Source organism: Orussus abietinus, unplaced genomic scaffold (genome assembly GCF_000612105.2).
Source record: "Orussus abietinus isolate OABI.00-Male unplaced genomic scaffold, Oabi_2.0 scaffold16, whole genome shotgun sequence".
NCBI lineage: Eukaryota > Metazoa > Arthropoda > Insecta > Hymenoptera > Orussidae > Orussus > Orussus abietinus.
Genome location: NW_019394714.1, coordinates 806,712 through 832,150, shown reverse-complemented (window position 1 = coordinate 832,150; position 25,439 = coordinate 806,712). Strand labels below are relative to the sequence as shown.

The following is a 25,439-nucleotide window of genomic DNA, read 5'->3' as shown; positions in this document are numbered from 1 at the left end:
TTTTACTACGAAATAAGTTTCTTGCGAAGTCGATGCGCGTGCAAGGAGTCAGTGAACAGAGCTAAGTTCCCCTGGATGTAAATTCCCGCGTGCGAGCGTTACAGGGTTTTTATTTCGCCGGGAGAGATTCTCGGGAATTTAACTGTCGAGCGGAGACTTCAACGGAGGCGCCTGCACAAGAAAGCTCGCGCCGTATAAGACTGGTTTTCCTTTTGTCGTTTATTAATCATAAAACATTGAAAGCTGGGAAATAGGTTGAATATTAGATTCCTCTCATTGCTAAAGTTACACTTACAAGGATTTTCTTATTAATAATCTTTAAATTCAGAAAATGGTGCTTCAATGACAGAGGGCCAAAATGGCCGTCTTCCGAGGGGAACATATTATTAACCGTACACGGATCTCCCGTGGACGGTAAAATATATCATTAACCGTGTACCAAACTGCCGCAGACATACATTATTCACGTAATACCGGTCCAAGGCGTACATAAGATTCCGATGCGGATATGCGTGTGCCCACGCCATACTCCTTTCGCGAGGCATCTTGTACTTGTATGTGATCACTATAGTGCACGTCGTTACTTTCCTTGGTGAATGTACAGGTTGCACTCGCATGCTCGTGTCTGTAATTTATGTAAAAGTGTACCTACACGAACGGACTGTGGGTTACGCCTCTGTCGTTACAGCCTTGACTCTTTTGCCTTTCCCTGGACGCGGGATTGCCGAATTTTACCTAGGTTTATTTACTGTCTTATAGTGATAAGTATGCGGTTTATGTGTTTGTATGAGTGGTTCGACTGTTATTAATTAATCATTCATTTCCCACCTTTCTTTATCCTTGACCTACGACCCAGTGTTACCTACGAATCTCTCGACTACGGTCACGTCGAAATGCCGCGTCTCCGACACGAACGAGTAAGCTGACTCGTGAAATCTTGTCTAGTGACTCGTTAAAACTCGTTATATACCTTGCCTTATAAAACATGGCGCAAAAGTTACGAGGAAGTTCGCCGGCGAATGAAAATTAGGCATGCCAGCCGAATAAAAAAGTGGTTTATCGCGGATTTGTTTATGCGCCTTGATAGGTATACTTGACGTAATGCCTCTCGGTAGCCGGATAAGATCTGTCCCTCTTGTTGGATTTTTATTTCTATCTGTATAAATGATGACTGTCGGTTTTACTGAGATGAAAAGCCAACCGCAGAAATTCCTCTATTGGGATTGCAAAATTCAGGCGGATTGGTCAACTTAAAATAATTAAGAACGAGATTCGGTTACCTGATATCGCATACTGGCCCGATCGTGTTTCGATCACGGATATATTTTCAAGGATAAATTCGATGTAAAACTTGTCGTGGAATAAAAGGTCTCGTATCGTACTTGGAAAGGCCAGGTAATACAGGACTCAAATAGTAAAATTAGTACAAAAGTATGTACACTGTTTAGAAAAAAAAAAAAAGGCTGCCACATTTATGAAACACGTATCGGGTGCAGCGTTCCAAATTTATACGTCAAAGAAATGCCAAACTCGTTAAAAAATATCGCACGGTAATTTAAATCTTCCCGTAAGATTTGTAACTTTCGCGTAATTTCGTTCGGTGATAGCGTAAGAAATTTATAATCATTGTTTTAACAATGTGGGAAAGGGGCATTACGACATTTAGACCTACGACCACACACGTCGAGAATATCCTTGTCATTACTATTTGTTAATGGCCAAGTTACGAGCGTTAATGTTACGTTGCACTTTATTACGGACACTTTGGAAAGTATCTCCGAGTACTTTCATAGGGTACCTTTAATTGCGGGTTTAATTAATGCGTGATGTACCGCGTCGAGTTTCGTCATCAGAGGATGGCGATGTGCTTCCTCGAGATCGAACCTTTATTATTCTATTTTATGAACTATCACGGGTTTAGGAGAAACAATGAACACGGAAGACAAGGATGAACCCTCGCCACAAAGTGCAGACATTGTCGCGCTTATTGTTTCATTCACTTAATAAATTTTCACGGCACCAAAGTGCAGAATTCTAGGAGAACGATCATTCCTTTTCTCGTCATTTGGCAATGACTGTGTTTATCCGAGCTTTTGTCAAAATGATCTGAGCTTTCAGGATTTTTCTCCCCACACGTTTAACGGCTGCACATCAATTTCTGCTGTCGTAATAAATTTTCGGGGCATTTGCAATTTTTTTTTTCTCTCTCTTCCCTTTCCTACGCGAAAGGTACACACGGTTTGCAACCGTACATTAACATTTACTGTCGGTATGACCTTGCCGAGCATTTAACATTTTTCCACTCCGCATTTCGTGTCCGTGCGGCAATTTGTCCTGTCGTCGTAAACGTCGACGGGGATTTTCAATGGTTCTTTTACCCGCAAAGTACACATCTTACACAACCGCCTATTTTTCTTCTTTTTAGGGGGGATTTGCCATTTTTTTTACCCCTTTTGTTCCGCTCAAAGAAATTGCAGTTTGCCACAGGGAGGGAGGTAACTTTCGAGGCACTCGCACTCGCAGAAATCAGAACCGATGGAGTCATTTCACGAACACATTTTCAACAATATCCCATTTCGGTGTGGGTCTCGTTACGGCCGCGATGAAACGTTTCATTTCATACTTTCTGTGCCAACCTTTAATGGCGGGGTCAGGCTACACGTTCTATTTCAGAAGGAACGGCCAGTCCGTGTTATGCAAGTCGACGCACACACACACACACAGAGAAACGAAATTGCAACACGGAGGTTAATTGTACGCGTACTTGCGCACTTCGGGCACGATGGAAAGTCAAGGTGTCCGATTGGATACGTGGGCACTTTCTTTTGCGATTATTTTCCGCCAATTGTAGGTACTCGCCTAAAGTAGTGTGTGGATGTGTGTGTGGTCGCACTGCCACCTTATCGGTGACGTGGAATTAGGCGAAGGGATCAAATGAGGGAGTAATATTCATCGTAGTTAATTAAAATTAGACCGAAATTAAAATCTGAGTTTTGGGTAACTGAAGGGAGTGCGGAAAAAAAAAATAATTAGAGCACTCTAGTTGCACCACACTGTGGGAGGAAGAAGATATTTTCAAGGATTTCGGTTTCTCGCGGGATTTCGAGAAAATGGGCACGTGAAGAAATTTCGGCTCTCGATGTTACGCAAACCTTTACATAAAGTTAATCGACTTCGGTCGAATCAATAATTCCGATTGAGGGACTGTCTGGGGGGATTTGCGCAAGGAGGAGGAATGAGAGGGAAAAGGGTTCTCTTTCTCTCTCTCGGCACGATCGGAACGCGATTACTATCGATCCGATCGGAAAAAGTGGGATCATTGTGGCTGGACCAATTATCGCCGGCCGATTGGGAAAAATCGATCGATCGCGTCGCTCTCTCGGGTCTGAGAGGAAGAGTGAGAGAAAGAGAGAGAGAGAGACGGTGAACTGAGATATGTCACCTGATACGAATAAGGCGGAGGGCACCGCAGGTATCTTTTGAACAGGTGCTCGTTAGATCGCTTTTAAGTGGAGCACTTATGGATGACATGCCGAGTCGCGAAAAAAAAAGGTGTGGCAGCCTACCGAGAGCAAAGAGTAAAGGAGTAATTGCTCCGACTGATTTACATAGAATCGCGTGCTGATGACTGTATTCTCTTATGCTCTGAAATGATCAATTACATTCCCGTCAGGCCCTTGACAAAGTAAAGAGACGCGGCGCTCAAGTGCACCCTAATGAACTTGTCGAAGACGCAACCGCGCCTCTTGAGAAAAAAAAAAAAAGAAATTCAATTTATTCCTTAGATTATTTTTTAGGCGAGTAAAAAATGAGTTATCTTGTTTGGGACGGCATATTTATCCTCGAATAAGTCTTGTTAAGGATCCTCAATTTTATTTTCAATTTATGTCGAGCATTAAGGAATCTCTCGGGTTACTCCCGGCCGTTTACTCGCGAAGGGTCTCGGAGGTGGGGCCGCAATTTCTGCAGGATTTGCGTGGGAGTGTGCAAGGTACCCAGAGGTAGCAGGGTATATCTCTAGGTACCTTCTGTAGGTACCTAGAGGTACCCGCTGATATCCGGAGGTACCCGAGGTACACGCTGAAAAGCCGTACCAAGGAGGCGCGCCCAGAGGCAATCGTCGTCAGATTTATGTACTCGTTATATAAAAGTACCCTCGAGTACCGAGGCAGCTCCCATGGCGTGCGACTCTGCAGGGATAACAGAGGGAAAGTACGTTGCACTTGGTGGAGGTTCAACGAGAGGCACGAATCCAGACTCGTACAGAGGGACGGAATAATCCCGGAATTAAAGTCGTATACCAAATAAAATAAGCCAGCCTACGAAAATTGCAAAAATAAGGATAAAAGAAAAATTTCCTCTCAATTTACACTTTTTAAATGTACATTTATTTCGGTATCGCGTTACGTGTACTTCAAGACCCCGGACATTTTCCCTGCGTTCTAGACAATCGCGGGCATTTACTCCTCTATTTATCAATCCCATAATCCATGTACATCGGGCTTGTTCTAATACATAAGTGCCCCACCTCTCTCCCACACCTCCCGACGAGGCCAGATACGGCAAAGGTTAGATACGGCGATTGGTACACACCCTGGTCGGTCCCTCTCTCGGCTTCCACCTATGCCGCCTCTCTCTCCCTCTCGCGCTCACCCCTATCGCTCTCTCTTCGTCTATCTCCCTTGCCGGGCGCCCGAGCAGCCTTCGCGGCGCGCCGTCTCTCCATTCCCACCGACTTTGGCGGACTTCATACCGGTTTCTAGACTAGGTTTAGAAGGGATCGCATTGTCCGGTGCTCTAAGGCCGATCCGATTGCGTGAAATTACCGATATGCATTGACCTCGAACGCGGGTTCGAGCCCAAACGGGAAAAGTGCAGTCTCCGCGGAGGCGCCTTTTTCGGTCAAGGCGACTCATTCGACTCTCCACTGACCACTCGGATGAAAGAACAATTGTATCGATACTCGATCTATACGACTACACGGTTTAAAAACACACATCGTACCTTTCTAACACTCTCAAACACGGTGCATTAATTTTATTCCACCTTGTCGATACATATCATGCCTATTTTCTTAATTAACCCCGACGTCCGTAAGAAATGTATGGCCCTTCAATTTTATTTTTTTCTTAATCAATGGTTACTTTTTTTACGATTTTGCATGATTGAGATTTAGAAGTATTTATTGCTCTTTTTTTTTTGGCGGCGGTTTTTAATTTTTTTTTTTCTTTAGTCAGTACGTGAATTATCGTAATTACGTTCATGTCGGCTTTGAAGGAGAGGCTTGACGAATCGTCGATCGGGGTCGATCGAAATCGGAGCAATTGATCGAATTTAGCACCAGGTATCGAAATCGACGGTTCGGCTGTTTGGAGTGATCGGGGGGAAGTGATATCCGGGGATCGTGAGGATCTATCGGAATATCGTGGGATCGCCGTGATAAATCCTTACCGAGATCGTACATACCCTGCCTGGTTGTTCTGGACGGTAAATTGATAGTTGCGAATCGCTAAATAGTCGGCCGTCGACGGGTCTCGATTAAATGGAGAGGGATCCCTGACATGGGATGATCTCGGAAGCCTAGATCGTGGGATCGAAGCGATCGATCCTCGGCGGTCAACTCGACAGCCTATTGATCGGTGTGTAACGTATTAATTAGAATATCGCTCTTCAACCAGACATTCTCGATCCAAAAAATTCACGCGCGTGTTCCTTAGATTTAATAACAATTTCTCACGTACATTCTTTGAATGTTATAAAATTTTCTTAGTTTAGAAAAAAAAAAAATATCGCGACCGTGAGTAGAGGAGAAAGTAACGGCGACGAAGCTCGATCCTTGATCAAATGTTTTTCATCCAAAAAATTCTTACGTATATTTTTTAGGTTTAATGAAATTTCTTACGTGGATTTTCTGCATTTGATACAAATTTTTCGGGTGAAAAAAAAATAAAATATGCGTCACGATTAATTGTAACTTGCAAAGCTCGATCGCGAGCGGGCGTTTTCGGGAGAGCAGAGTGTACTCCACAGGGACTGCTCGTCAACGTTAACGATTTTGATCTCGGTCCTGTAATAAATCACGGACACGCAGAAGCGACTTCTAGGTACGTAAGGTAACGCGTTCATAAATCTCGGCACGATCTTCCGGAGGACTTTAAGGTCAGAAACGGCGAGCAAACCGCGATCGGCGCACCTAACGATCTTTGTTTCCACTTTAGCTTCCCCTCTTGCGAGCTCTCGCGTTTCTCCATCGAGATAATAGTCGGCTGCATCTTAACTGCGCCTACCATAATTTTGATGGACACGAGAACCATTTATTATATTTATTATATTTATTATAATAGCAAACCGCGCCGTATCCATCCCTGTCCCACGTGGGAATTTATCCCGGGTCTGAGATCGCGTTAAAAATTAATATCTCACATTTATAATGTCGGTGCCTGTAAACTTCCGAGACAAATTTCGACAGTACATGCGCAATGCATCGCATTGTCATTTATTAACGAGTCTTGGTAAATGTCAAGTGTAAACGCAGATTTACGTAAGCCAGGAGTCTGATACTTGGGAGATGCAAGATGTAGCCGTAATCGGTGGCCTCGTTATCTCCCCGTTGTAAGGATTGTGTAAATCGTGGCGATTTTCTGTTAAAAGTTATGCAGAAATTGTCCGCGACGAAAAGTCGAAAAAAAAAATTATCATTAATCCAATAAATTCGATATTCGCGTTATAGAATTTTTTCGGTGATCTTGGCGTGGTACTGCGTCTTTCTCATACTTATTTGCATCGCGTACGCGTTATGAGAGTCAATTGGCTCTCTTTGTCAATGGACTTTGTCTATTTGCAAAGTCGAAAAAAAAAATCATTAATCCAATAAATTCGATATCCGCGTTATAGAATATTTTTCGACGATCTTGGCGTGGTACTGCGTCTTTCTCATACTCATTTGCATCGCGTACGCATTATGGGAGTCGATTGACTCTCTTTGTCAATGGACTTTACCTATTTGCAAAGTCGAAAAAAAAAATCATTAATTCAATAAATTCGATATTCGCGTTATCAAATTTTTTCGGTGATCTTGGCATGGAAGCGCGACTTTCTCATACTCATTTGCATCGCGTACGCATTATGGGAGTCGATTGGCTCTCTTTGTCAATGGACTTTACCTATTTGCAAAGTCGAAAAAAAAAATCATTAATCCAATAAATTCGATATTCGCGTTATAGAATTTTTTCGGTGATCTTGGCGTGGTACTGCGTCTTTCTCAGACTCATTTGCATCGCGTACGCATTATGAGAGTCAATTGGCTCTCTTTGTCAATGGACTTCGTCTATTCGCGGAGGCGTCGCAGAGCCTTAGAAGGCGAAGCGTCTTGTCTCGTGGAAACGTCCTTGCGAGTTCCGGATGTCGCAAGAAAGGACGACTCGAGGTTTCCGCGGAAATTGCGCAGAAAGTCCGCCGAAGTTCGCGGGGGGTCGCGGCTTCTGTCCCGAGAGGAGTCGATCAAGGCCGCCTCTTGGCCGGGAACTTTAACGAGCTCTTCTAACGCAAACGTTCCGCCGATGTAACGCCGTTCACCATTAGGAGGTGCGACCTTAAAAAGTGAAAAGACTCGCCTGATAGAAATACCCGCGGATCCAAGATGGCGCAAGAGAGCGCGTCCTCTCGCGCTTCCCCTGAGAGAAAATGAAAAAAAAAAAAAATAATACGCTTCCTCCACATTTCAAAGCTTCCAGTCAAATGATCAACCTCGCGTCTCTAAAGTGAGTCACCTGATCATTTTTTATTTTTAATATTTCTTAGTATATATATTAAGTTTTCTCACTCTTGGCACGCAGGCTTGCAAAAGACTCGATATTGTTACGTGCGAATCGGGGTTTAGATTTATTGTAAATATTAATAATAGTCGAGAGGAAATTTTGTATGACTAGTCAATGGCTTGGTTGCAACTTCGGAATTGCAACATTCGGGGGAAGTCGAAGATGCGAAGAGAATCCACGGATTACTCAAGATGCTCGCCAACCCTGACGAACGTCGGGGAGATTTGGCCGATACCGAAAGCAAATTTGGGTTAGACTTTGTTTCGAGACATGGGACGATAACCCACGGGGGATTGTTCGCGAGATGTTGCTCAAGATGTTCACCGGCCCTTGACTAATCCTTGAAGAAAAATCTCGACAGAAATCTGGGACGCCATGGTGGAGCTTTTGCACTCTGATCAAGGGATCGAACGATTGCGCGATCGTTACTCAATCGACTTATCACCTAACATTGAATTATTCAGACATTTCGCATCGTCTTGTCATATTAATAATCGTCACGGAAGATTGGAATAATTAGAAGATGATTTTGTCAAGGCGACGGACAAGTTACGGATTTGTTTTACGAAGTACTGTTTCAATTGTCAACCCGTTGGTACACGGTGCAACGAGCTATACATTCTCGTCGGTTATGCTAATTCCTGCCAATCGCCCCGGTAATTCGAGTCACTGTCGTTATTTTCTTTTTTATTCCCTGTTCATGACCGAGTTCGGTTTTACGACCTCCCGATCTGACACTCGAACAATTACAGAAATAGGAGGACAAAAGTGGCAATTGCTCCCCCGTGTGCGTGCTTGCAAGATATCTATTTGCAACGTTTAAATGGATTTTTTTTTCCCAACTGCAAACCTTGGTACAAGGAACCGAAGTATGTGCCAAGGTAAAGTGCATACAACGCGCAAATGCACCTGAATTTTCAGGTGGACCTGTCGCAACGCTATTTCGAGCACCTGTCATTACGCTTGTTTGTACACCTAAGTAGGCTTTACGCATAAATATTTCGTAAACGGTGCAGCTTAACTCGAGAAAACTGACCACGCCAATAGAACTGTCCGAGAATAATGGCATAATAAGTCAATTGCTGACATTGCTGAATTTGTCAGTACAAGGTTGCGCACCGAGAGTGATTGCTCCGTACGTGCTGAATTTTATAATTAATTTTCCTGGTCCCACGTTTGTAGGCATAAATTGCCGATAAATTAAATAGTTGATTTTCGATATCGGTACCTTTGGGTGATATGAGAGAAAAGACATTTGATACGGGGTGTGATTACCCAGGCATTGTTAAGAATGCACGGAAAGAAAGCGATCTCCCGGTTACTCTAAATCATGGGAGATTTGAATATCTCTTGCACTTCCTACAATTTAGCCGAAGTGCCCTGAACATAGAATCGGATGAGGTGGAAATTTACATGCTGCTTTCCAATCCTCAAAATTTCGCTCCCGGAATTATTCGTTTCATAAAGATATATAAAAAAATTGGACGATTAAAACGTAACTACTCAAATACTGAAAATTAGCCAACTGCAATTATTCGGGTATTAATAAAAAAAATCGGGCAATTAATACGTCACTCTCGCGGGTATGCCCTCTCAAGGTGCATTACGCTCTTTCATTATTGCCGGAGGAAGTTATTCGCTTCATAAAGATATATAAAAAAATTGGACGATTAAAACGTAACTACTCAAATGCTGAAAATTAGCCAGCTGCAATTATTCGGGTATTAAATTTAAAAAATCGGGCAATTAATACGTCACTCTCGCGGGTATGCCCTCTCAAGGTGCATTACGCTCTTTCATTATTGCCGGAGGAAGGAGTAATATTCGTTTACCCGTGAGTTGATCTTTCGGACATTGCGATTTGCATCGACAGCTCGGTTGAATAAAAAGCGAGAAAAATGTCCCGATATCGAGGGGGAAAAGAAACCGATCGGAAAATGATTTTGCAGGGCGAAACTGCATTTTGCTGTGTAGGTGTGCACGCGGGTTTTACGGAGTGCTCGGACTGGCCGACATTATGCAAGTCGTGCTCCAGTTTCAAAGCCTCGCTTCGGTATTCCACCTCACTTTCACTCATTCACTCGTCGACTCTTTTATCCCTTGACTCTCTCTCTCTCTCCCTCGTTCGCATGACTTTCACTTCTCTCGACTTCGTAAGTTCCTCTTTCCACGCCCGTCTGGACGGGCAGGATATTTCTTCCTTTTCGTGCCAGATGCGGACTGGACCCTTGCCCCATTGCTCAATGCAATCTTAAAGAAAAGAAAAGGAAAGAAGAACACTTTAAACATTTTAAAATGATAGGAAAAGGACGAGGGTTTATTTCGACGTTTTGCGCTTCAGGATTATGCCGGAAAAATGTCGCAGGACATGTTTAATAAATTCTTGGGGGGATCGAATGCTTTAGAAATTCCTTCCTTGGTACTGGGAGAGGGAGGGATGAGTCTCTGCCCTCTGAGGTATTTGCAAGGTAAATAACGGAGCCTTGGTTGCAAGGAACCTGCATCCGAGTGCATTATGGCGTCGGCGCCACCCTAGGTTAGGTTCAACTTTATCCGGTTTGCCTTCGCTGTATTTATTTTCCTTTCTCCTCTCTCGCAGCTCTTTTTCTCCCTCTCCACCTCGAGGTATTTAAATTGATAACGCCTTCGTAGAGGGAGTTTCGAATCGTTACCTCCAGGTGCGACCTTCGCTGCGATCGGATGCACCTGCATTTTTCTGCATCCTGTATTGTCAGTGAAGAACCGAAAAAAAAATTAAATCCTACGTAATTGCGGGATAAACTCGAGAAACTTGAGGTGGAATATTTATGAAATTAGATTTTTTTTTTTTTCAATTTCCCCGAGGAATTATCCAAGGATTCGCTGCGATCGGATGCACCTGCATTTTTCTGCATCCTGATCCGTTAATAAAAGATCCGAAAAAATCCTACATAATTGCGGGATAAACTCGAGAAACTTGAGGTGGAATATTTATGAAATTAGAATTTTTACTTGCCCCGAGGAATTATCAAAGGATTATGAACTTTACGAGGCCCGAGGGGTCGAGCTGTAAATCTGTAAATGCATTAATAAGAATCATTACATTCGAGTCTGGACGTGATTTACGATTATTAGGATAATCTGAGCTGCATCCTTCGAGGTGCTCACGTCGTAGTCCTGCCTGTAAATTCGGAGGAAGGAAAAGTCGATTTTTTGAATTTTCTCTATCCGGTAATTCCGAGGAGCTCCAAAATGGCGGGGATTCCTTTTCTTTGAGTTCTATCAGAAGTCCTGGTAATTGCCAAGGCTAAATGAAGTTCTTTCGAAAACTGAGAGACCTCGAGGACCGTCACGTCCTCGACTCCTTTCTCGCGAGAATTTATCGCCATTGTCCTTTCCATTTCGCCTGTTATTTCCATTTATTTCCGAAAGAATGCCAGAGGAAGAAATCAACCGCACATCTTCGGACTGTCTTTTAGCCGGTCGCGAAACAGGGTCGACCAGTTGATAGTGAAATTAACATTAACATATTTTTTTTTACAGACCTTTTCGAGACACTTTCCTGCTCTTTTCCTCTGACTCCAATAAATCATTTTTTTTCTCTAAGAAATCTATATATATACCATCGCTCATATACTTTGGGACAGTGCGTTAAATATAAATAAAGTATTGATTTTTCTCCCATGATCGACGATTGGTAATAACAAAATCGTACTCAAGGTGAAATGTCTTTTTTCAACGTTCCCTTTCACTCGACGACCTTAAAGTCGGGATTCGATGATCGATCATCGATCTTGATGACGTTCCGGTTTTGCCCAAGGAAAGTGAGAGCCCCTGATCACTGTCGATCCTTTAATTCGATGATATCGATCTAAAAAAAAATGTCCTGAATTATTACCCGCGAGAGCAGAAAAGAAAAAAAATAAATAAACACGCAATATTCCCAACGAATCGATCACTTAACTCCAGTCAATATATTCGATTACCCAAGATACCACGTTATCATTAAACATTTACATCAGGAAATGGGATTCCATTGATTGCATCCTGCAGGGATGCACATGGAATAATTCTTATCGGATCAGAAAGGAACTTTCAGTCATAACCTGGAGACAGGTGCATCGGAAATGCAATTAATTCCTCTGCTCATAAACCTCTTCTCGGGATACATCCAAAATTTGGAGCCTGGGAGCTTTCCAAATTCGGGGCCGAGAGAAAGATTTCGGGATTTCTACGGAGAATTGCAGAATTACGGGGAAATAAATGACATAAACGAAGGGTTGAAGGAGGCGTTCCTGAAGACGCTGGACCCGGAATTGTACGACGTGCTCCTGTCCGAAAACGCGATCAGCATGTACGAGCATTACTTCTTCTTCACCGACGAGGTGGATTTCCTGAAGAGGCTGGACTTCTCCATATTTAACATAAGAATGCACTACGTGATCTGCTTCACTAAGTGTCTAGAGCGACGGAACATCCCAAAAGTGGCATTCGCCATCTTGGACGATCTTTGGTCTGTGATGGCGACGAACGCGGTGCTGATCGTCTGCGACCTCTTCAAGAACATAGAAATATACTCATACATGCCCTTCACCCCTGCCAGGTGCAACAACACACAGGTGTACCAGGTGACGGACTGGAGCGAGAAGTCGCTCTTCCGAAAGAAATTCCAAAATCTTTACAACTGTCCCCTAAAAGTGTGCTGCCAGACGACGCCGGAGTTCTTCTCCAAGAAGATGGAAAACGGCGTCGTAAGGTGGACAGGGTTCATCGCTGACATTTTTTACATGGCAAGTAGGGCCCTGAATTTCTCCACCGAGATCGTCGTGGAGAGTAACGAGACTGCCCCTGAGTCGACCAGGGTGGAGGAGCACAAGAGGATGCTGAAGAACAGGGAGGTCCACGTGATGCCCCAGGCGATATTCATCTCCGACTCGAAGATCACGGAGGACACCTTCATATTTTTCAGCGAGAACTACAATTTCATAATGAAAAGGCCAGGACTAGTGGCGGTCTGGAAGAACGCCTTGGTGCCGTTTTCAGGAGCCGTTTGGAGGCTGGTGACCATGACCCTGGTGGTCATCCTCTGTACGGTGGCGGCCATGGAGGACGATCAGCTGACTCCTCTTCTGGCCTGGTCGACGTTTTTCGGAGTATCCGGGAGATTGCCGAGAACCAGGGCTCTGAGGGTCCTGATGTCCCTCTGGGTGGTCTATTCCATGGTGATAACGAATGCTTATCAGGGGATCCTCGTTGGGTGTCTGACCGTCCCCAGGGTGGAGAGGCCGATAAAGGGCCTGAGGGAACTCCTCAATTCCAGCACCCCCTTCGGGGGGAAACTTTTTGCCAGGGATTACTTCCTCCTGGACGACTCTTCCCTAGGTAGGGATATCCTTGGTAGGTTCCACGTCATCGATGTAAAGGATGTACCTCGGAAATTGACGAGCATCCTCGATGGCGAGGACTTCGCCCTGGCCAAGTCTAGGGGACCCACGGTCTCCCTGAACCTGAAGAACTCCGAGACCAGGCAATTTTATATTATTCCTGAACCGATTATTTATTTCTATTACAAGTTCACCGTTCCTAGGAGGGTTCCATGGGTCACCAATCTCAGCTGGGTATTGGAGGCCATTTTGGAAGCCGGGTTGTCGGAAAAAATTTACATTGAGCACTTCGGCAAGTACCGGGAAAAGGTCCTGCCGAAACCTCCGAATGTTCTGCGGATCGGGCATTTGTATGTCGCTTTTGTGGTACTTTTTATTGGAATCTTTATCGCCACTTTCACTTTCATCGCCGAAGTCGCTCTGTATCGTTAATAAATATCTTGTCGAATTTTTTTCTCAAGAGCCCTCTACCACCCAGCCCACTCTAAAATAATTCATCGCACTTATTTAAACATTGCTTTGTTATTAAAAATATTTGATAAGGCTCTAGTTTTGTCTCCTCCATTTGCTCGATTTATTTATTATTAAATCGTATCTCCGTAGATTTCTGATTAGCTCCCGTCGGAGATTTATTTGCACCCCCTCATTAGATCTCCTCGGGAACTTTTTCATCCTGGGAAAGGTTCGAGCAGGATGCGTAATGCAAATGAACTCATCAAGTTCGGTATTACGGAGTTGCTCATCCGGTAATGAGAATTACATAACTCCTCGATCTCTCGAATGCCTTGAAGAGCTACAAAGAAATCGGCCGATAGGTCGATCTTCGAGGTTTTCCACATGATAGCCGATAAACATTTACACGTGATTACGCCATCAATATGTGTCCTTTCCAATTGTACTTAGCAGGTACTTAGGGAAATATGCCGAGACGATTTAACTCGCCGCGTGGCAATTTCGCTTTTTCTCCGTACTTTCCTTTCCGTCACTCACGGCCTGATAAGTAAACACGAGCTCTCACGTGTTCCTAATATATCCCCAAGCACGTATAAAACAATAATTATAAAAAACAAACCGTGAAAATGAATTTTATTTCCTCGTCGACGTGAATTTATTCACTGCACTTTGGGGCCATTGAAAGTGCTCTTTGTGGCGCAACGGCGAGAATTCTCCACAATTCATTTTCTTTTTTTTTCCTTTTTTCGTTTTGCGAGTATGAGCTGTCGTGAATCTGCCAGCTGATGGTAATTGCTCCCTTTGTATCGTTTTTTATGAGTATTCACGGTTAACGATACCTCGAGTAGGCTGCACCGGCGTAATTTAAGACGCGATGTAATAGGCGAGGCAGCTACTTTGCATAAAGCGCCGGCCAGAAGGAAAAGCATTTTTCCTTACCAAAGTGAGTATTATCTAGCTGCTGTTAAACTGCCTTTACGAAGAGGTTGAACGCTTCAGGGTGAGCAATTATTTTCCGGGATTTTTTTCGAAAATCCCTCGTCAATTAGGGGCTCTATGAATTCCCTGTAAAACTTTTAATATTCGACATACGCAATTACCTTAATTTTTCAAATTATCATCACCTCTGGAGAGATTCGACGAGCAAGGGAAATAAATCGGAAATAAAAATTGATAAGCGACAAATATCGTGATTTCATAGTACGGTTATTAAATGTATTTATTAATACGATATCGTGACACAACTTTATGAAATTCCTCGTTTACATGGAAATTGTAATTGCGTGAATACCTTTACGTGCAATCGGAAGCACTTTTTCCACGGAAGTAAATTGCATTTCTAGTACCTTCATAAATGGGGGTTTACCGATCGCCGGGTAATTACCTCTCGTCGCGTTTTGCAGCTGATTAATTTCGCCACGGATCGTTAATGGTCGATTTAACGGGAAATTAACACCTTTAGATCGGCACTTTTTCCCGAGCAAGTGTTTCTCCAGAGATCGCTGTATATGTCGAAATAAATGTTTATACCGGAAATTATTTCATAACGATGATCATGAAAATTCTTTATTATTTTAAGTTGGCCGGTTTAGATCGAACGGAAGGAGGGAAAATATATTTCGGGCTGTAAATGATTTATAATTTATTTATAATGGTGGGTGACACTAATTAAATAAAAAAAATAAATAAATAACGTTTGATAGGCTCCGTTATTAATTATGGATTATTAATTTATTATTGCAGGCTGCCAGAGAAATCCTGGAAGGAGTGCTCGAGCTAGCAGGAACGAAGCCGGACTGGAATTCGAATGTCCTGAAGAATTCGGGTATTATCCTCATCCTCGTGATTGCACGCAATATTATGTATGCGTATTCGGAGGAGCCCTCCTCGAGTCCTGCACAGGAGGACTCATGTACAGGTTAGTACACATAAGCAGAGAAAAAAAATTAATCAATGAAATATCAATTAAAAATGCTTAAAGTCCCAATGACAGCGACCGAGTGGCGGCCACGTGTCGATCAGCTGTTCAGCGACCGTCGAAAGTCTTCCGGAAGTCTGAGGAGGTCTCTGTGCTCTCGTTGGGCGAGTCGGTGCATTATTCATGACCGAGTGACTATCGGGAAGGTTTGCATGAATTTCACTCCGGAGGCTTCGGGTCCTTTGAGGAAAAGAAAGGGAAAGAAAGAAGAAGCCGATCGACCGATCGGACTCGATGAATCATCGATCGCCGGGATTTGCATAATCGTCCCACCTGTTCGGCGCGTGCAGCTCGTCATTCCTGGCACGATCCTTCTCCCTGACGTGATCTATCCTCGTTTTCGAGCAAGATCGAGTTAAGCAACCGGGATCGAGTAAAGAATTAGTTTGCCCGCGAAGAAACGAATGATTGTCAATTTAGCGTCGACCCCGTTACAATTGACATTGAACGTTAACAATCACGGTTAATTGATGCGAATGCGAGTATTAAGAATTTTTATAATGGACTGACATTACTTAAGTCGGCATTGAAAATTCAAAGTCGGGATTAAATGATGCGAATCCTTGTGTTTGGAATTTTTTATCATGGAGAATCGGAGGAATTGCGAAATTCCATGTGATGGGCAGAAGTGAAGTTTATTGGAGGACTCGTTTCCGCCATTCTTCCGGAAATTCTAAAAAGAGTGTCGTGGGATAACAAGGGAGGCCTTTTCGATAGGGAAAGGATCGAAGGAATGTTTTCTGTACGATGTAACAATGGCCGAGTTAACCTAAGTGTTGTAAAATGGGACGCCGGAGTACATGTCTCGCGTGCATGGTAAATGGCTATCCATGAGGTAAATCCTTGGGAAAAAAAAAAAAATCAGCCACGCCTCGGTTAAACGTAAAGAGGCATCGAGCCGACTATCGATCGCGATCTATCGATCTATCGGGGCTTAAGACTGGTTCTCACGTGGGCGGTTAAGGCCGCTCGAAATGTCTGCAAAAGCGTTTCCCGACTATTCTCTGTACCCCCAATTTTTTTTTTTAATTTACTCAATTGACACTTAATCGTTGGGAATTAATTCACAACAGAGAAGAACATTTCGGAGTAGCGGTGAATATATAATAAAAAATGTTTTTCATTTTCCAGTCACGAATTGCAGACTTGCGATTGGCCCCGAAACGTGGGATGTTTGGAGCGAGGAAATGCAGCTAAAGAAGCTGAAGAGGATCCCCTACTTGAAAGGTGAATTTAATTATTCATTTTCTGGATTATCCTGTAAGCACTTATCGTTCTCCTGGGATCGTATGGAAGATGCCAGGAAAAAATTGGAAATTTTTAAGCCCACTGATTAAATGATTTCACAACCTGGTAGCCTACTTTTAACGCGAGGTTAATTGAACTCTCGGGATTCGATAGTTAACTTTACCTCGTGGAATTTCAACTTTCGATTTCGTTCCTGGCTCGTTTCCAACAATCCCTCTTTGTACCATGGATTGAGGAATCCAGCCGATTCTTCAGAATTTCCCTGCTGGGTGTTGAGTCGTAAATTCAGCTCTCGTGATTCGATTCTAATCGCTCTTCACGGTTTTATGGGTGTGGGAAAGGGAACTCGATCCTTCGGTACTTTCAATCACATTTCATCCTGTGCAATTGTTTCCCAGAGGTGGTCCTGTTTTAATAGTTCCCGTTTAAAAAATGGACCGGCAAGCTCTAAAAAATTCGGAAACATTCGAGATTCATTTTTTTCAGGGCGATTAAAAAAATATATATTTATGGAAATTTAATACTGACAATTTTTATCCAATTGCGATATGTTACGTTTATTACGAGAAATTCAGCATTTAATGCGTAATACTATAAAAGGATATCAGTAAAGTACCATTCTAACGGTATTAATGTTATTACAATTTAGAAATTATTCAATCACTCCGGTATTACGAAATGCAATAATTTAACTCGGCGGGTGATTTGCGTAATGACGTCGCATCCGATGCCCAGTGATGACATTTAACTGACTCGATGATGGGACGAACTGCAAAGTGACTTCTCCTATCACGTAATCAACACACGTGGCATTCCTCGCTTTCGCCAGAAGTATAGTGATTTCATAGTTTAGGCAAGTCTCGCGTAATTCCAGAATTGTTGAGAAATAAGCAGAGAAATACTGACGACATTTATTTTGTTATTCCTTCCCCTCGAGGGTCATTAATTTCGGTACATCTTTCATCTTACCATGAAATACCCACCCCCGAATGTCGAATGCGCATTTTTATCCGCTGGTTTCCAGGTTTCTTTTTTTTTTTTTCGGCAGTTGTCACTTTGGTCAATTTCCCTCCGAGCTCCGGATTTCGTTTCGATTGACTCTGACATTACGTAAAGTGTAAATGGAGCAATCATCGGAGACAGTAATCACGGAGGATCATTGACACTGTTGTTAGCGAGTCGCAATCGCTCTCCTTAGTTTCCCAATGACCACTTATAGCCGGCTCTTTTTGTCTCTTCATTCTCTCCGACGTCCTTGCATTACGCTTTTGTCAGTCACATGACAAAAGTGCCGAAAAGAGAAGTCTTCGAATCGCAGGGAACGCTTTAAGCCTGCGCTTTCTAAGCGGCTTTCTATACTGAGTTTGGAACTCTCAGGAAAAAATTCCGTCCTTTAACACCCATAAACATTGTTCCCCTGAGACATATGGAAATTAGTCTAACGAGAAATAGAAAAGGAAGAGGCATTACGCAGTCGGAATTACATAATTAACAATCGAATTATTAAATCCTGGTTACGAGAACACTTGAAGATTTTCTTTAATCGACCGGAAACCATCCTTTTAATGATTTCTATTCCAGGGCAACCAAAGTCGAGACGATCCAACAGCATCATCAGCAACAGCAGCAACCTCAGCAACATCAGGCCAGACCTGCTCAGAGACAACAAATTCCTGTCAGCTCTTCTTCACCTCCAGTTTCAACGGTGACGGAAAGGCAACTTCGTCAACGTCAACATCATCAACGAACTTATGCCGATGACGAATACGGTCCAGCATCGGAAGTTGAAAACGATCGTCAGCAACGAGTTTATCGAGGACAGCCCTCCACTATCGGACAGGTGCAACGAGATCGCGATGGTCTGCGAAGGAACATCATATCGGTAATGAATATTAATTCTATTATCATAATCTGAAGTTTACACGTACGTCCCTTTTTACATGTCCAAGGTGGTAAAACATGAGGTTGGATCAGTGTTAAAATTATTATAACATTCGTTTTCGCTCTTGAGGGACGAGAAAATGGCGTGAAGGGTAAAGTGGATGAAATGGATTTCAGGATGAAATACGATTACATGGGTGAAGATTAATGCGACTCCGCGAAGGACGACGGTCGGTCTTCACGGATCGAAAGTGTTGCAAAAGGATAACAATTATGTGATCTTGCATAATTGAAAGTTTCATGAGATGTAAAGAGGGACGGCACGTGGGTTGAATGTAGATTACCAGCGTGTCTGAATTTTCGGTTTAAATTGCAATCTCGAAAGCTAGGGATTAATAAATAATTATTCCTTCGGATTTTCCGGGGGGATTTTCAGTTCCAGGTAGTTCGTTCATGTTCCTGCGTCCCGATTAGCGTTAAATATTATTTACAGTGATTTTTGTATTCCAGGAAAGAGACAAGGACAGCGTGGGCAGTTCTCGAGCGCAAGCCGAGTCTCATTACAGGTGACATACATTTATATCCCCTCGAAGATATATTTATTTCATATCCGTTTAATATACTCTTAACGATAAATTTTCTCCCCTTTTAATTGTTTTTCAGGAGCGTTTCCACGGAGACGCCGCGAATTGCCAAAACGACCGCCTCGACTGCACCTCCGGTTATTTCAAAGTCTTATTACAACGACGCCGATCAAAGTTACCCTTATTACACGATCTACGACGACGACGTGTCCATTTACAAGGACGATGGTAGGTAGACATTGAATGATTATTCCCAATTAAATTAAAAAAAAAAATAAGAAAGGGAAAAGAAACGACTCCCGAACGTCGTCGTAATTTCCCGCGGGAAATTTGAATTTCTTCGGGGAGGAATAATCGAAATTCGAAATGGAGGAAACGATTGTCGGGTTTCTCTTGTTTAAAAAAATCCAATGGGAGTGGAGATTCGTAAGCAGACCGTAACTCGGAAATGAATTTCAAATTTCAAATTTCCCTATCTGATTAGGACAGGTGGAATTTCGTTGTACCTCCTCTGTAAGGAGGGCATGGTGCCAAAGAAACTTCCTCGCTTTCGAGATGGCTTAAGTGTTAAATGTAATGACGCTAATCATTAGGGATCTCGTTAAAGAGTCTGCGGGGCCTTCATCGACTGTGACTAACGATATGCATCCGATATCATCGGCTGCAGGGCTCGCAATTAGAGTCTCTAAGGTGCATTATGCAGAATAGAATTCCGGTCTTACAGAAGACAGGAAAAATCCAACCGGCCATTTATCGTCCACCATAAATCAGAGATAATCTCTGTACTCCGGTTTCGAGTACTTATCACTATCATTGTCGAGGACTGATTTTAACTGACGGCTCAATTGTTGCGCCGAAAGGAATAGATCTTTTCCCTAAAGAGGAGAGATTCACATGAAATTTCAGAGAGTCGCGGTGAAATTATTAATTCACCCCGACGATCTTAATTGCCTTTAGCTGCTTGCGTATGTGATTATTATTCAGTTTCAGATTACAATCAGTACACCGTAAATCATTCAGTCCCCGTGCAGCAACAACCGCAACAGCACAATGTCAGAATAACCGAGGTTACGACAAACTCGAAGCAATACACGCAAAAGCCGAAAAAAGTTGCCGTAAACGACGCCGATAAGTACAATGTTAACCATGACGTCACTGTTCAAGACTACGACATCTACGACAATCAGGTGCAGCCCGTCAATTGAGACTTATCAATCCCATCGATTAAAGACCCTTTTATTCATTGAAATCCCTTGACATTTTTTATTTCAGGCTCAACTTAATAAGAACAAGTTCAGATTAAACGACGGCCAGCAATCGCTGAGGTGAATTATATCTTTCACATTAGGGACCGAGAATAATTATTTAATGTTAAATATTTTTAAAATAACGAAGACGTTTATTTTCCAGGACGAACGGGCTGAGCCATCCAGTGATTCACGCAACGACACCTAATGCCATTGTTGACACATTTGTACCTTTGACAACAACCACCCAATTGCCAATCACGACTGCCAGACAATATGCCATAAGTGTTACCAGGTATGATTTAAATTCCCCGGGGTATATATATTTTTTAAACGTTAATGAAGATTGAAAAATCACGAGGGTAGCTAACAATTGCAGGTATTAAGTGAGATGAAAATGTTCAATTAGGGTGGTCTCCTCTTCTCGCAACCTCCTAAACTGGAATTTCACTTTCTTAGTGCTTTCACCCGAGTTGAATAAATCGGACACGTTAATATTTTATTTCCGGTAAGGCGAGCAACGAAGCTAACGTGTCTTTCATTCCTTTTGCAGTCGAGGACGACCGCAAGTTAACCGCGGCACGGCTCCGCCGTAAGTATAATTATTTTTCTTACATAGTCGAAGAATTACCGAGCGGAGTCTCGGTACTTGACTTAGAACCGGATCGCTCGAAATAGGCACTTAAAAGAAAAAAGAAAAAATATATATATATCGAACGATCGGCAATAATTCATCGCTGTGAAAGTGTACTTGTGAATTTTTTTCATAATTTTTAATAATCATTGTGTCCATTTTTCAGACGCTTGCGGCCAACTTTGAAACCCTCCACCGAAATCGTATCTAAGGCGCAGGAATTCGTCGATATCTACAGATTCCCACCAACTAGACCAGCTCCAATTTATCCAACTCCGCAGGTTGATAAGCCAGCTGCGAAATGTCGCAAAGACGTGTGTCTGCTTCCAGACTGCAATTGCGGCGGTTCTGATATCCCAGGTATTGTGTCTGATAACACGCGCATAAATTTCACCACACATTTTCGAGTTCTTAATAATTCATATATATATTTATATATATTATAAATATCCGATATTTGCCGGATATCGACGGGTCGACGCTCCTGAGGATAGATTAATCCCTGCCAATTTAATTCCAGGGTCGCAAGTCTGATTAATCTTTAGATCGATTCGTATAGTCCGGGACACTTTCTGGAATTCCAAATTCTCAAGAAAAAAAAAATGAGTCGTTGAAAGAGATTATTGAATAAATTAATAAATTAATGAAAAGTCGATAAAACGCGCTCCGGCATTTTCACATAGTCACGAGGCACTGTCCCGGAATATATTAGCAGTACTGTGCATCATTATGCCGGATATGATCTACATTCCTTAAACGTTTCTCCGAAAAGCAACCTCGGAGAAAGTGGACCGAATATCTACTTAGTGTTCTCTCGATACGGATCGATCGGTAATCAATAGCCGATAAGAATCCCGGTAACAATTGTTCTAAGGTCGTGAGGTATCTCATTTTTGGCTGCTTGTCGTATTTTTTTTGGAATATTTAGGGGAATTTTCGAGTTTAATGGAGTCTTAAGGACGCTGGGGAATCGACTTCCAAAATGGCGGCCGGTCTCGATTGAATATCGACGCACCACGGTGATGCAATTGTCCTGGGGCACCGATCGCGTTCCGAATGTTGATTTTAACGATCGATTTAGTAGCAGGACTTTCTCCGATTCTAACGTTACATACTCGTTATGTGCAGGACGTTCGAAAGTGAAACAGATCCGTACGGTCGTTAATAACCTCGGTCGTGTACTGTAAGTAGAAACGACTCCGCGTCTCCCTTTTCGTTGACCCTATATACTACATACTACAAGTGATTATTTCCTATTAGTTATTTTCTACATCTTCATCCACGAATTACAGTGATTTTTATCACCAATTCCTTGCACCAGGCTGCTTGATAAAAATCGGCGCAGATTTATTCCAAAGAAAAATCTATCCAATTTATTCGACTGTATTCCAGTGAAATGATTATTCTTTGAATTATGAAAATATTTCCTTGGTTTAATGACACTTTTTTTTTTCTGAGCGTATTTTCGAGTACAGCGAGGTCCTTAATTGTCACCAATCAGTTGGTTAATATTATTGTCATCGATTAACCTCGATTGGTTCGATCGAAATGTTTAATTTCTTGCAAAATCGTAGGAGGCGGTAAGATCATTGTCATTGATTAATCTCGATTGGTTCGATCGAAATGTTGAATTTCTTGCAAGATCGTAGGAGGCGGTAAGATCATTCTCATTGATTAATCTCGATTGGTTCGATCGAAATGTTTCTTGCAAATCGTAGGTGGCGCTAAGATCATTCTCATTGATTAATCTCGATTGGTTCGATCGAAATGTTGAGTTTCTTGCTAATCGTAGGTGGCGTTACTGCCGAGGAGACGCCGCAGATCGTTCTGCTGACGTTTGACGATGCCGTGAACGATCTTAACAAAGAATTGTACACGGACTTGTTCGAAAAAGGCCGGAGGAATCCGAACGGATGTCCGATCACTGCAACGTTTTATGTCTCGCACGAGTGGACCGATTATAGCCAGGTGCAAAACCTCTACGCGGACGGCCACGAAATGGCCTCCCACACCGTGTCGTAAGTCACCAACACAGGAAGAAGATGCGAGAGCCAAATCGAATCTCTAAACCCAAAAGCAACCGCAATGACATGAACGATTTCTTGCACAACCGCAAGCGTAAGGAGTTACCGAAGTAAAGACATCGCGATCGAGCCTCCCTCAATAGTACTTGGCTCGAAACGCTGCCGAGTCCCAACGACACCTTCCGAAAAAAAAATTCAAAACCGTTCTCAATAATTCAATAAAACGCCTTTTAATTTTTTATAATTTATGCAATGAACTGAGGATTGAAGAAAAAAATGTTATTCTCGGATTTGTCTGTTGTTTCTAATTTTTTTTAATTTATTTCCTTCGGTCGCGTTTGTGGCCCCATGCTTGTCGATTATGGGTGCAGCAAATTGATTTTACTGTTTTCCGGGGTCGAGATATATTCCTTACGTCTTGACGTTTCGTGCAATTAATCGTACCGAGAGGAAGTTATCTTTACGTCGATTGCGCGGAATTTTGGAATTTATTCCCTTGGTAAATGCACTAGCGGTTGGGAGTTAGTCGGGTAAAGAGGTAAAGAACTCGCGTGCAGGATAGAAAAATGTTCGCAGAGAAAGGAAATCACTGTCGTGCCAGAAGTCATGCGTGTCATTAATTTTAAGCGAGGTCATTGGTCCTGTTACTCGATGCATTTGGGTCTCTCTCATTGCACATATCCTTCAGGAGCGTTTAACCGATTCTTTCGCGTCTCGTTTCGAAAGGAAGTCCTTAGAATGCCCGATATATATTTTTGAAAAAAAAAAAAAGTAGATAATAAATCTGGAATCATAATCGACATAGGACAGCAAAGAGATCCAGGCTTCCGGTCTTGAAAAAAATGATTTCCTATCGAAAACGAGGCCCTCTTTATGGGTGACTTTTTACTCCACCTGTCTCCTTAATGCACCCAATTTTCTGATTTCTAAAAATCGATCATTGCATACAATTAATCTGCAGTCGGGTGACATTAAGCAGACAGGTGCTGCACCGAGAGGAACATTAAATTGCATTAACATTGCATCCTCTTGGCGCAGTTAATGCAAGAAAATTCCTCGGTGCAGAGCACTATCTCTTATCATTAACGCTGTACACTAACAAGATTTCATTTTCTCTCTCCCCCGTCTTTCTTTCCACAAATTCCCGCAAAAATCATGACGAATGCTGAAACGTGACAAAATGCTCACCGTCACCTTCCCGAATCATGAACCATGAAATGACGCGATAACAAAAAAAAAAACCTAAACGGACGGAAAATGTTGAAAAACAATACTTGACGAAACGAAATTGGACGAAAATCCCGACTCCTGAAAATCCCGGAAAAACGGAAAAAAAAAAAAATATATTCCCGAGCAGGTGACTACTTGCCGGAGGAGATCCCACAAATCGTCCTCCTGACGTTCGATGATTCCGTCAATGACCTAAACAAGGGTCTTTATTCGGACCTTTTCGAGAAGGGCAGAAAAAACCCGAACGGATGTCCTATCTCTGCGACTTTCTACGTTTCCCACGAATGGACCGACTACAGCCAGGTCCAAAATCTGTACGCCTCCGGTCATGAAATTGCCTCCCATACGGTCTCGTAAGTACTAGTCTAAGTACGTCATTAGACTTGACAAGAATTGACGAATAATTGGAAATTAAACGTACGACAGATCGGAAGAGAGGCCGCGAATTTATACATTCATAGGCGTATAAATTTATAAATTTATAATTTTATATATTTATAAATTTACACTCGAACGGTCCACACTCACTGAACAAATAATGCGGAATAAATTGCGAGACAGCTTTTGCCGGCACATTTTCTTGCTTTCGATCATGCCTATGTGGGAGTTCATGGGGGGGAAAAAGGAAAACAAAAAAAAAGGGAAAAAGGTAGTCGGCTTTCACCAACGCGGAACTCACTTCAAGTCAACTGTGACTTGTCTAGGATCGATTACATTCAATAAATCAGGGAATTATCGACCGGCCATTGTTCATTTTTTCCCGGGTTCTCGACCGGCTTTTCTCTTCTGGGATCATCGCTTGAGTCATCGAAGCAACGTTCAGATCATGACACTCCTTAAATATTTATTTCCATTCCACCTCTCAGCTGCTTTTAATGTGGTTAAAAAATCCCCTCTAGTCCGGGAATTTGTTTAACAGCGAAATCATTGGGAATCCCACGGCCCCTCTTTCTACACGTTTTCCAAAAGTAGGCGTCGTT

At 42.7% G+C, this 25,439-nt stretch overlaps 1 protein-coding gene across 3 annotated transcripts in view; it reads left to right on the top strand.

The window, feature by feature from the left end:
- LOC105696933 overlaps positions 1–25,439 on the top strand; it is a 39,172-nt gene that overhangs the window by 9,535 nt on the left and 4,198 nt on the right. The window contains exons 1-12 of one of the 3 annotated variants that reach the window (XM_012419793.2): positions 7,719–7,760; positions 15,377–15,551; positions 16,743–16,838; positions 18,441–18,741; positions 19,251–19,306; positions 19,404–19,552; positions 20,309–20,511; positions 20,597–20,649; positions 20,735–20,866; positions 21,125–21,163; positions 21,372–21,565; positions 22,998–23,223. In XM_012419793.2, the coding sequence (XP_012275216.1) occupies positions 15,544–15,551; positions 16,743–16,838; positions 18,441–18,741; positions 19,251–19,306; positions 19,404–19,552; positions 20,309–20,511; positions 20,597–20,649; positions 20,735–20,866; positions 21,125–21,163; positions 21,372–21,565; positions 22,998–23,223 (1,457 nt within the window). In that variant the 5' untranslated portion in view covers positions 7,719–7,760; positions 15,377–15,543. Of the gene's footprint in view, positions 1–7,718; positions 7,761–15,376; positions 15,552–16,742; positions 16,839–18,440; positions 18,742–19,250; positions 19,307–19,403; positions 19,553–20,308; positions 20,512–20,596; positions 20,650–20,734; positions 20,867–21,124; positions 21,164–21,371; positions 21,566–22,997; positions 23,224–24,586; positions 24,813–25,439 lie in introns of those variants that run through there. The other 2 variants (XM_012419792.2, XM_012419791.2) reach the window with 2 other exon arrangements.